Below are 12,246 nucleotides of genomic sequence, written 5' to 3' on the forward strand. Positions count from 1 at the left end.
ACACAGCCAAAGAGTATCTTTTATTGCGGGGGACTCTGAGTTTTAAAGGCCCATACTGTGACCGATATTTAAACCTAAGTCCCCCAAAGCTGATAACGGCCCTGAAAGGGCAGTACTCAGCTGCTGAGGAGAGAACCTGACTTGTATATTATACATTTTTTAGTGCAGGCAGGCTTTTGGCATAAAGACATGATCACCACAAGTCCTAGTAAACATGATGCTTCATCAGATTTATGTTGCATCCTACCCCATTGCATGCACACAAGTCTCTGCCAGTCTAGCATTTTTAAAAATATACAACATAGAAATGGTGTCACTAAAGAAAAACAAATACTAGGAATGCCACACAAAACCAAAATGTTGCCTAGCAACTGCAATGAAACTTGTGCTAGAAATGTCTTGCACCATCTGGAAAGATTTTGCTTTAGTTGTGACTCTGATCTTTATGATACACAGTACACTGACTGTAAAGGAATAGTTCACCCAAGTTATGAAAATTCTGTCCTCATGTACTAATCCTCATATTGTTTCACACCTGTATGACTTTCGTTCAAACAAAAGGAGATGTTAGGCAGAATTTTTAGCCTCAGTCACTATTTTACTTTCATTGCGTCTTGTTTTCCATACAATGAAAGTAACCGTAACAGAGGCTAATATTCTATCTTACATCTCCTTATGTGTTAATTTGTTAAAGAAATTCAGGAGGTTTGGAACAGCGTCAGGGTTAATATGTGATGTGGGAATTACAATTTTTGGGTGAACTATTCCTTTATCTCTGTCATTTCCATATGTCTGAATTGCGTTCAGACACCTAGAACATCAGTGTGTTAACATAAAACAAATTGATATAATCACGATGAAACACAATTGTAATGTAACATGAATTGATGAATGAAAAGTGCTTGTTTTTTGTTTGTGCCCCATTAACTTTATTACAATCGCAGCAGAAGCAACATCTTCTCTTTGGGGCACTGTTTGTCCTTTTAATGAAACTCATCGAAGACTTTAAAGAAAGTGTTTTTTAATGAGGAGAGTGGAGAAATATTTATCGTTTCGGTGGACTGTTGACCAATCGTGCTCCCCACTCCCCTCCCCCTCCCCTCCAGTAATTAGAGGAGTGTCATAGCACTCAATTAGCAGGTCCGGCTAATAATGTGTTTAATGCTGTGATCTCTCTTCCCCAGGGGTTTGGAGACAGCACTCATTATGCTGATCACTTGAGTGACAGTCGATTAGTGTCCCATGAAGGATTGTCCCCAACACCTTTCATGAGCTCCAGCATAATGGGTGAGTATCCAAGGTTATTGTGACCCCTTTCTCTCTCTTTCACACTTAGCAATGTGTTCTTTCTGAAGTCACTTGCCACAGGAAGTTCCAGAGATGGGTGGGGGAAACCATATTTATATATACTGTATATACTGTATTACTATATTACTCTCACTGAGCACTTCATTAGGAACTCTATGGTCCTAATAAAGTGCCTTACGTGGTCTTCCGCTGTTGTAGCCCAGCCGCTTCAAGGTTTGATGTGTCGGTCATTCTGAGATGCTAATCTGTTTGCTACAGTGTGATTATCTTAGTTACCATAGCCTTTCTGTCAGCAAGAACCAGCCTGGTTGATGTGAACGTTAAATTAATCTCCTGACCTGTATCTGCATGATTGTATTCATGCTGCCACACAATTGGCTGATTAGATAATCGTATGAATAAGAAAGTGTACAGGTGTTCCTAATACAGTGTTCAGTGAGTGTATGTATATGTAGTGTAACAATTCACCCGTTCTCTCGATGCATCGTTTACTAATCCAGCCGATTCATATGCAACGGTCTTGAAATATTACAATTTTTTTAAATCAAGGATCATTAGTATTGATTAATACTCTATTTAAACATCTAAAAACTGAATGAATCGTGATTCAGCAAAATAGGATACAATATTTTAGAAAATATAAATATTATTTTATTTACATGTGAGATTTAATGAAGACATGTGTGGCATTATTCTCTAGCACACCTCTAGCTGCACTCTTCCATCGTCCTTCACAGGATCGCACCTATTCCCCATTCCGTCCGTAACTCTCATTGAAACTTTTTCTGAGCAGCTTTCAGAGGCTTTTGAGCACTTATTCTCTGATCTCTCCTCTGGAAAGTCACTTGCTATCACATGAGCAAATGAGGCTCGCAATAGCGCTCTTGTCTCAAGTCGAACGTGCTCAAAACATTTTATACTGCTGAAATAAATTGCTTTTATTGTAGAGAAACTTACCCATTATTTTATATAAGATAAAATTGTGCCATTTTACTGGTATCATTATTTAGTTGGGTGTGCAAAAAAACCCAACTTGGTGTGCAAAAAAAAAAAAAAAAAAAAAAAGTTGAAGTGAACTAGTTGGTTGCTTTTCTTTGAAGTCGAATGTAGTCAGATGATGTTACTTTAATGTTGTAATATTTGGATCAGTTCACTGATTCAGGGTCCCTACAGTCATTGAAAACCTGGAAATATCAGTGAATTTTTAAATTGTGATCACCAGGCCTGGAAAAGTCATGTGAATGAATAAAATCGCAAGTTCGAATCCATGGCGTGCTGAGTGACTCCAGTCAGTCTCCCTAAAGCTGCGTACACAATGCCAGCGACGTTGCGCGGAACAGCGACACCATCCCATTCATTTTCAGTGAGAGCACAGCGACTTCAGGCGACACTAACTGTCGCGATCGTTGGCGACCAGATGTGGGCGTGTACAATGACACGACAATGTTGAGACAAGTTTAACTTTATTCAAATGAAGATCAACTTACGGGAGCAACAGCCAATACGAGAGAAGCTCGTACTCTCAGCGCCTTCATTAATGGAAAAATCAGGGGACCCACCCTCTGCAGCAGCTCATCATACTGGGTCATGTCATCCAGCTGATACGTGCTGACTCAGAGATTGAATGGTTTTGTGGACCCAGACAGACCAGCGTTTGCGTTTTTGCCGCAGATATACAGCCACAATGGCAAAGAGCACGCCTTGTTTCTCGTTCATCTTTGATATAAAGCATTTTATGTACTGATTCCATCACTTTTGAACGAAATCAAAAACCTTTTAACTGGGAATCCAATCGATTTGCCTTCAAACCAAAGATTCACACCCCTATTTTATGTATACACTCACTGAGGACTTTATTAGGTACACCTGTACATCTAATTATTCATGCAATTATCTAATCTGCCAATCGTGTGGTAGCAGTACAATGCATAAAATTAGCAGATATGGGTCAGGAGCTTCAGGTAATGTTCACCATCAGAATGGGGAAAAAATGTGATCTCATTGTTTTCGACTGTGGCATGATTGTTGGTGCCCGGCAGGCTGATTTGAGTATTTCTGTAACTGCTGATTTCCTGGAATTTTCTTGCACAACAGTCTCCAGAGTTTACTGCCAAAAACATAACAGAAAGGCTACGGTAACTCAAATAACCACTCTGTATAGTTGTATAACAGAATAACATCTCAGAATGCACAAAACTTGAGGTGGATGGACTACAACAGCAGAAGAACACGTCAGGCACTTAAGTGAACCATAGTGTTCCTAATAAAGTACTCAGCGAGTCTATGTTTTTTAGTGTTAAACAATCACATTTTGAAATCAAGTTACTTGTAGTGTTTAAATGCAGGAAATGTAACAATTACCCTTTACTGCAGGTGTAAACGGTCCCTTGTCTGGGTCATCCTCTTCATCAAACAGTGATTTGGGTTTGGGTTTAGGAAAAGAATTGGACTCTGGAGACATATTCCAAGGATTCCTAGGTTTCTTAAATTGTAGAGTAGAATAGCATCTCAGAATGCACAACATGTCGAACATTGAGGTGGATGGGCTGCAACAGCAGAAGACCACGTCGGGCATTTTAGTACTCAGTGAGTTCATATATACACTGATCAGCCACAACATTAAAACCACCTGCCTAATATTTTTTTCACCAACACGCGATGATGTTCTTCTCACCACAATTATACAGAGTGGTTATCTGAGATACTGTAGACTTTGTCAGTTTGAACCAGTCTGGCATTCTCTGTAGACCTCTCTCATCAACAAGGCGTTTCCTTCCACAGAACTGCCGCTCACTGGATGTTTTTTGTTTTTGGCACCATTCTGAGTAAACTCTAGAGACTGTTGTGTGTGAAAATCCCAGGACATACTCAAACCAGCCCATCTGACACCAACAATAATGCCACTGTCGAAATTACTGAGATCACATTTTTACCCCATTCTGATGGTTTATGTGCAGATTAACTGAAGCTCCTGACCCATATCTGCATGATTTTATGCACTGCACTTCTGCCACACGATTGGCTGGTTAGATAATTGCATGGATGATTGTTGGTGCCAAACGGGCTGGTATGAGTATTTCTGTAACTGCTGATCTCCTGGGATTTTCAAACACAACAGTCTCTAGAGTTTACTCAGAGATGGTGCCAAAAACAAAAACATCCAGTGAGCGGCAGTTTTGTTTGGAAATGTCTTGTTGATGAGAGAGGTCTACAGAGAATGGCCAGACTGGTTCGAACTGACAAAGTCTACTGTAACTCAGATAACCACTCTGTACAATTGTGGTGAGAAGAATATGATCTCTGAATGCTATACTGAGATGCAGGTTGGTGCTGTTTGGGCACATGAGGGGGACCTACACAATATTAGGCAGGTAGTTTTAATGTTGTGGCTGATCGGTTATACTCTATATATGTATTATAGGGAGATGCCAAAAGTACTGGTACTTAGGTACAAAGTCTATACTAAAACTAACAAAGATCTGGCTTCATATCCGAGGGCTGTATGATTTACAGATGGCTGCTCTGAAAATTCACATTTGCTTACATGCTCTATGAAGAGCGTTAGCGCCTTGTGGCCACAATTGCATCAAAATATCGAAACTATGCAGTCCTTAAAGTTTTAATGCAGCCTAATAAACATGCCGCTGTCTATAATGCCATTCAAATGAAGCAAATAACAATATTAACAGGAAGAAGTGAAAACCACTCTCTTAATTTAATGTCTCTGTTCTTTATTCTTTATTCATTGTATAGTAAGAAATTCTCAAAGGCAAAATGCCATTGTTTTAATTTAATTAGTTAATATTTATATGGATATTTAGCCTTTTAAATAGAAAGCGTGTTCATTAGCATGATACCAGATTTTGCTGTGGTATCTAAATTGGGGATGAAAATCATAAATATTTTCGCTGGTATTAATAATGACATTTTGGTATTGTGACAACCCCTTTTACATATACAGTATATGAGTATATTATTTATATGTACTTTTGTCCCCAGTTTCTGGATCTTCCTGTGGTGTGACAGTCTTCAGGAGTTGACCCTCCCCCAGGGTGGAAGTCACGCCATCAGTACAGTTTTCCATCACAAAAGACTGTCTTCTAACTATCAGAAAAGCCACCGGCTACTTCCAGTGGCACACTGCCTTTTTGAAGAGGAGAGTTAGGAGACAGAGAGAGGAGGGGTAACAGGGAGGTAGTGGTAGTGAAACAAACAGATGGGCCAAAGATCATTTTACACACACTAACCCCCTAAGTCACGGGCTCTTTCAAATCTCTTTCCTCTTTCTGAAGAGGTGTTTGAAACTCTACTGAACTGGCTCCACATCCTCTTTTGCTTACAAAAATGTTTGAATTAATTTTCCATCTATATCAGTTTGTGCTTGTATTGCCCCTCTTTTTATACTGGTTGTTTGCTGACTCCACAGACACAAAACATAATGCACATTATTCAGCATCAAGATGATGTGCATTGCAGATTCTGAAAACTGCACACGTTTATTTCTTTTGTGTATTTCGGGAACATGTTAAGGTTGCGAATAATGTCATTGTGAAGTGATTGTGATTGTGAAGTTTTATTAAAGGGCTACCTTTTCTAAATACAGTTTAATATTTTGTGTTATTTTAAATGCATTCATTTTGGAGAGATGGTGATTAGGAAATGGTCAACAGTATTTTGTTAGATATTTTTATCATCCAAAGTGGCTTGATTAGAGTCACAATTGGGTATTTATCCTTGAATGTGATTGATGGATGATGGTAGATCTAAGGCTTCTGTGTCAGCGGCTATTGTGATGTGCATGTTCATGACAGCTTTATGGGCAGTGGCTCTTTGTAGCATCACCCTGGAGACCTGGGTGACATGGTTGCCATTTAAGGTGGCAGGTTTACAGATGGGTGCTGCTGTACGAAGCCCACCAAAACAACATTTTCTCTCTCTGCCAATTGATCTGTGTGTGTGTGTGTGCGCACGCGCTCGAGGTTGGGGAGGATGTTTGGTTTTCCTCTGTCCTGTTGATGCAGCACTAATTATGCCTATAAGTAGCAAAATATGGAAATGATCTGGAACAATGATGTGTCAGGGAATTAGACAATCTGATTGTGCTGCTAAATTGCCTGTGCTATCTTGCTGGGATTGGACGAGGAGACAGAGTTTGATCAAATTCAATTTTGGCAGTAATATCTGGGATTTACATGGAATTACCCATTCTGAAAGGTTATTACTCACCAATGAAAAAGACAGAGCTCCAATGCGAATGTAATACAATTAAGCATTACCATCACTCGAATTGCATTTCCGAGGGAACCCTGGCTCATGAGCTACTCGTGGGTTTATGTGACCCTTTTTTTTTTCTGCGTGTGCTGTTTAAAAACAGAGCCGTGGTAATGTAAGTGGATTATCTCAAGACAAATCCCGGTGGTCTGCAGTCTCTTGAAGGAAATAGAAATTTGAAGCGGTTGCTTGTTTTTTTTTTTACCTTGTCAAACTGTTTTTGGTTGCTGAAACATTCACAAATCTCTCTTTTTTTATCAGACACACCCATATTATTTTTTTACCCTACCACAAATAAACTGCAATTTCATATGAATTAAACAAACACAGATCCGATAATGCACCAACAACAGATAACAGATTAACATTGGAGCAGCATTTTGTTCTTGTTTGCATATGACATAAATATAAGAAATATTTCAGATTTGGTTTTAAAAAACATTATTGAATGCTCCTTTCATGCCTGTGGGGGCCGCATGCTTTGACCTGGTTCCATCCGCTCTGGAAGTGAAGTGCAACATGTTGAGAGCAGCTTGGGGTTACCTGGGGTCAGCTATTGTGCAAGATAATGGACTTGTTACAGTTTTTAGTGTTAGGCAGATGGCTGGTAATGACTGTTTATTTGACATAACATTTTAATTAGAGTAACCGCTGCTTGTTTTGAATAATAGAGATGCATTTTAAAGGTCACACTCTGTTCAGTGGCGTTTGAAATGGATTTGTTAAAGCTGAATATTGTAAAGTGCTGCATATTAGATGTGAATATTGAACAAAAGGCAGAAATGTAATGCATATCTGTTGGCTCTGCTGTGCATTAAATTTTTTTGTAAACAGGGTTGTACATGAATAGAAAGATATTTCACTTTGTTGCGTCATCTTGGCGTATGGTGCATTTACACCCCAAGAATAGCTAAGTGTGAATGTGTGTATTTGAGCATGCGTCTGTGTGTACGCCCGTGTGCGTGTGCAAGGATTTATGCATGAACAAAGCCCATGAGAGTAGGGTCTGTGTCAGGGTTGGCCCAGGGGTCAGAGGTCAGTCAGTGTGCAGCACACGTGCCGGCATCCTGTTCCAATCCTCTTACCCAGCATCCTCCTTGCCTCCCTGTCTGCACGTGGCACTCACACTATGACGGCTAAAACCGTCCAGCGCTGTACACAATCTTCAGTCTGATGTCCTCAATTAATGCATAATAACAAACGGGGCTTGGCGATGATATTGAATAGTCACAGTATTTTTGTCGTTTGCCTTTTTAGACTAGTTTGGTGAGCATTTCTTGTCTTACTAATATGAGTGTTAAGACTAGGGCTGATTATCGGATACAGCTTTTCTGATTTGTGTCTGATTTTGATTCAATATAGATTCATATGGGTATATTTCAGTTATAATGTCCCTTTTGCTTACATATGAAATAAATTCTCCCAGCTAATGGTGTTAATTATACAGGGGACCTTCTATCTAGTTACAATTACGAAAATATAAATTGTACTAATTCAATTTTTTAGATTTCATAATTGTTTATCTAATTTTGGCATTTTTTTAAATGAACAAATCCATGTATTCAATGAATAAATAATATATTATATATCATACAGAATTTTTTGTTACATGATTATTGTTTATTTGCATAATTTTTTACTTTTTACAAGTATTTACAATGATTTGTTTAGCACGTGCTAAAACCGTTACTGTCTCTAACAAAACCGGCATTTCTGTAAAAAGCGTCTGGATACGTGTGCATGTTAATGAGAGAGACTCTAATTGCTTTATCTTAACTGTGCCATGCAAGATTTGAATTAAATGTTTATGGCACAGTTTTTGTTGTTGTTTTTGATCAACAACTGATTGTAGAGGACTGAAAGGTTATTAAATGAGAAATTATTCAATGACAAATGGATTGTGTGGATCTTGTCTTTGGACACACATTAGACGGAACTTTTACTCTCAGCACCCCGTGAAAGGATCTCGCTGCTGAAAACTCCACCTCTACTACACAATTACTGGTTAAACATTTACCAGCCGGTTGCAAAATATAAACATTTTAGTTGCATAGTGTAAAATTTGGTCACTAATGCAAACGATTTCCTCCCATTGTAGTGAAGGGTTGCACATAGTAGAGTAAAAGATCGATCTTGGGATTTAAGAATCAATATCGAGATCGTTCAAATGAATATTGTGATGCATCGGAAAATCAATATTTTTATCCACCCCTAGTTGAGACAGAGATGTTTAATAGCGTATCTGTTTAAAACTTCAGTTGTAAAATTGGCTGTAGAGTTGGTACATACAATTCTTTCCATGAATCAGTTCCGTTCGTTGAAACTATCCATTTCAATTATGTATTTAAATCTGTTGGTCAACTATTTGTTTGCTTCTGCATGTCTCTGCATGGTATTTTTCATATACAGTATTTAAACGTTTTAGTAAAAATGTGTAGGTTAATAGTGCTGTTTATTCCTGTATTGTTATATTGATGTATGTATATAAAAAGTTTGTATCTAATTGGCAACAATGGCCGTTTCGTCAAACTGGTGGTTCCTCTGATTAAAAATAATAATAATAATCTTAAGCCATTTCAGAGCTAATACATACGTTTTTAAAAAAAATTTTTTTTTTATCCCCTTCTCTCCCCAATTTGGAATGCCCAATTCCCACTACTTAGTAGGTCCTCGTGGTGGTGCGGTTAATCACCTCAATTCGGGTGGCGGAGGACAAGTCTCAGTTGCCTCCACTTCTGAGACCGTCAACACATGCATCTTATCAGGTGGCTCATTGTGCATGACACCGCAGAGACTCACATGTGGAGGCTCATGCTACTCCCTGCGATCCACGCACAACTTGCCACACGTCCCATTGAGAGCAAGAGAGTATCAACCAACTCTAATCACAAACCTTGACCATTAAAAATGCAGTTCTGCATAACTGACAATTTTTTATTCCTCTGAAAATGAAATAAAAAATTGTCAGTTAAATGTAATTAAATGTAAACAAATTAAGTATAAAATCTGTTTAATACTTAATTTGTTTACATTTAATTACTTATAAATTTACAAATTGGAAATAAATTTGAACTTGATCAGCCAACCATAGCATGCTATGCTGCCCGTGTAATTTTTAAGTGTGTGTGTGTGTGTGTGTGTGTGTGTGTGTGTGTGTGTGTGTGTGTGTGTGTGTGTGTGTGTGTGTGTGCACCGACTCTCATGTGTGTCTGCTCCTAATGTGAGGCTGCAGCGTGTTGCATAATGATGACTCTTATGTCAAAGTTTTAAGCAATATTTAATAAGGCTTAATGCAGCTTTAGATTAAGGAGAAATCTGCATGCACATAGAGAATCCCGCTTCTTCAGCGTAGCCAGTATTTACTGGTCAAACAGATTACCATCACAAAAGACAAATTAGTTTAGTACTTTGTTGACATTCCAAACTCCATGGGTAACAGTTGGCACAGTGAGAGCTGGCCTGGCTTTCGACTTGATGAAACGGGCTACAACTAGACACGGTACATGAGTTTTAAATTGAATGCTCGGGGAAGTAAAGCTGCAATCAGATGTACATGTGTTTTGCTGTAAACTTTCTGAAATCTAAGGTGAATCTTGATGTTGTGTAGCTCAGGGAGAAGCTTGTGATTTGCTTTAGATGGGAATAATACACATGCATGATCACAAAGCTATGTTTCCTGGCAAAATTCTCACCTAGACTACAGTCGAGAGCTGCTCTTGAGGGGGTCACGCTCATTTCCAGCAAACTTCTTTTCTGAAAGCACTCCTTTAAATAGTCATAAGCAGGCCCACACTGAATCTGTGACCACAGAATCGAATCGCCTGTCATTGGCAAAGTTCTACACATCCTCTGCCATTTGTATATTTGTTCATGAAATATTTTGCTGAATGTAATAATGCCTTCAGCTACCAATATAAACATAATATTCTCAGCTCCGTTTAACATATTTTACTGTGTTTAAATACATTCAGCACAAAAGATTTTGCCCAAATTTGACCAACTGTGATGACTGAATTACACTTTTATATTTAGCTATGTAAATCTAGTAACATGGAAACATAATGGTGGATTTTTGTTTTCTGTTGGAGCCAGTTTCCCATTCACAGCTATAGAAGTTTACCCCACTGTAAACGTGTTCCAAACCCAGAATTGTGAAATGGCTCCATGTTCTGTAGACTCCCTCTGAACCTGTCATCAGTTTACCCTTGTTAGTAATCCGTGACCCTTCATAAAGATCTCACTTTGACTCATACCAGTCATTTGTGGTCCTGCTGTTCCAACATTGATCTTCAGCATTTGTCTCCTTTTCACTGTGGTTTTCCTAAAGCCTCCTGGCTTTAGGAAAACATGACATGGATTGGACATTTGACTTCCCTTGAAGATTCGAGAAGGCCTCTGATGAAGTCACTGAAGTTACTATCTCATTGAAGAATTCTGAATGTATGCATTCAGTCACATTGATGGCTAAGCATCAAAGAAACCGAGAGAGAGAGAGGAAGAGTAAATTACAAGGACATTTCCGGACTTTACTGTATCTGAGAGATTCTCTTTTCTCTTTTTTAAGCCACAAAATTTCAGTTGGTTTAGATTAGTTGTTTGTATTTAATGACCATGAGCTTGTGTGTGTGTTTAAGCATGTGACTGTGTGTTTGTCACTTGCCAGCATTTCAATCCATGTGCCTGTCTGTATTTTTAACAATGCTGACAATGCTTGTGGACGCTCTCACGTTCCTGCGGCCTGCCGCACATCCTCTCTGTTCTATTAAATATAATCTGCTTATTATTAGTATCAGGATCAACACACACACATACACAGCCCTGCTTACTATTGCAGTGATTTAGTAGGACTTGGAATTTGTCTGCAGGGTCTAGCACTTCTCTGTACACGTCTTTATTTAGCTGTGTTACTCAGAACTGATCTCAGAAGACTCATCGAGTGATTTGTCAGTATAACACACAGCACTAGCACCTGTGTGATATCTCCTGCGGTATAAAAAATACACTACCGGTGAAAAGTTTTGAAAGACGTACCTGAAATGTTTCTCATGATCTTAAAAATCTTTTGATCTGAAGGTGTATGCTTAAATGTTTGAAATTAGTTTTGTAGTCAAAAATATAATTTTGCCACCATATTAATTTATTTCATTTAAAAGTTGATATACAAATAAAAGTTTTTGAAATTGATGACTTGGCTCAAATAATAAAGAAAAGGAGCCAATAATTGCCCAACATAGATGGGAACTCCTTCAATACTGTTTAAAAAGCATCCCAGGGTGATTCCTCAAGAAGTTGGTTGAGGAAATGTCAAGAGTACATGTCTGCTAATTCTAGGCAAAGGGTGAATACTTTGAAGATGTTAAAATATAACACAGTTTTGATTTATTTTGGATTTTGTTTAGTCACAACATAATTCCCATAATCCATTTAGGTTATTCCATGGTTTTGATGACTTTACTATTATTCAAAAATGTGAAGAAAAATATCGTTATAATGAATGAGTAAGTGTTTCAAAACTTTTGACCGATAGTGTGTATAATTAGACTTAAGTAACCCAGGAGCTTGTGTTCCTCACTTGGGGCATTATAAGGTTCTCCAACCCTCCCTCAGGTCATAATTTTGTTCCTATGCTTGGTCTGCCACCTCTCTCCCTAGTGGCATCTAAACACT

At 38.4% G+C, this 12,246-nt stretch overlaps 1 protein-coding gene across 2 annotated transcripts in view; it reads left to right on the plus strand.

The window, feature by feature from the left end:
- LOC127656308 (transcription factor 12-like) overlaps nt 1-12,246 on the plus strand; it is a 149,227-nt gene that overhangs the window by 39,100 nt on the left and 97,881 nt on the right. For both annotated transcript variants that reach the window (XM_052144579.1, XM_052144584.1), the window contains exon 5: nt 1,185-1,287. In XM_052144579.1, the coding sequence (XP_052000539.1) occupies nt 1,185-1,287 (103 nt within the window). The remainder of the gene's footprint in view (nt 1-1,184; nt 1,288-12,246) is intronic.

This window comes from Xyrauchen texanus, chromosome 2 (genome assembly GCF_025860055.1).
Source record: "Xyrauchen texanus isolate HMW12.3.18 chromosome 2, RBS_HiC_50CHRs, whole genome shotgun sequence".
NCBI classification, from domain to species: domain Eukaryota; kingdom Metazoa; phylum Chordata; class Actinopteri; order Cypriniformes; family Catostomidae; genus Xyrauchen; species Xyrauchen texanus.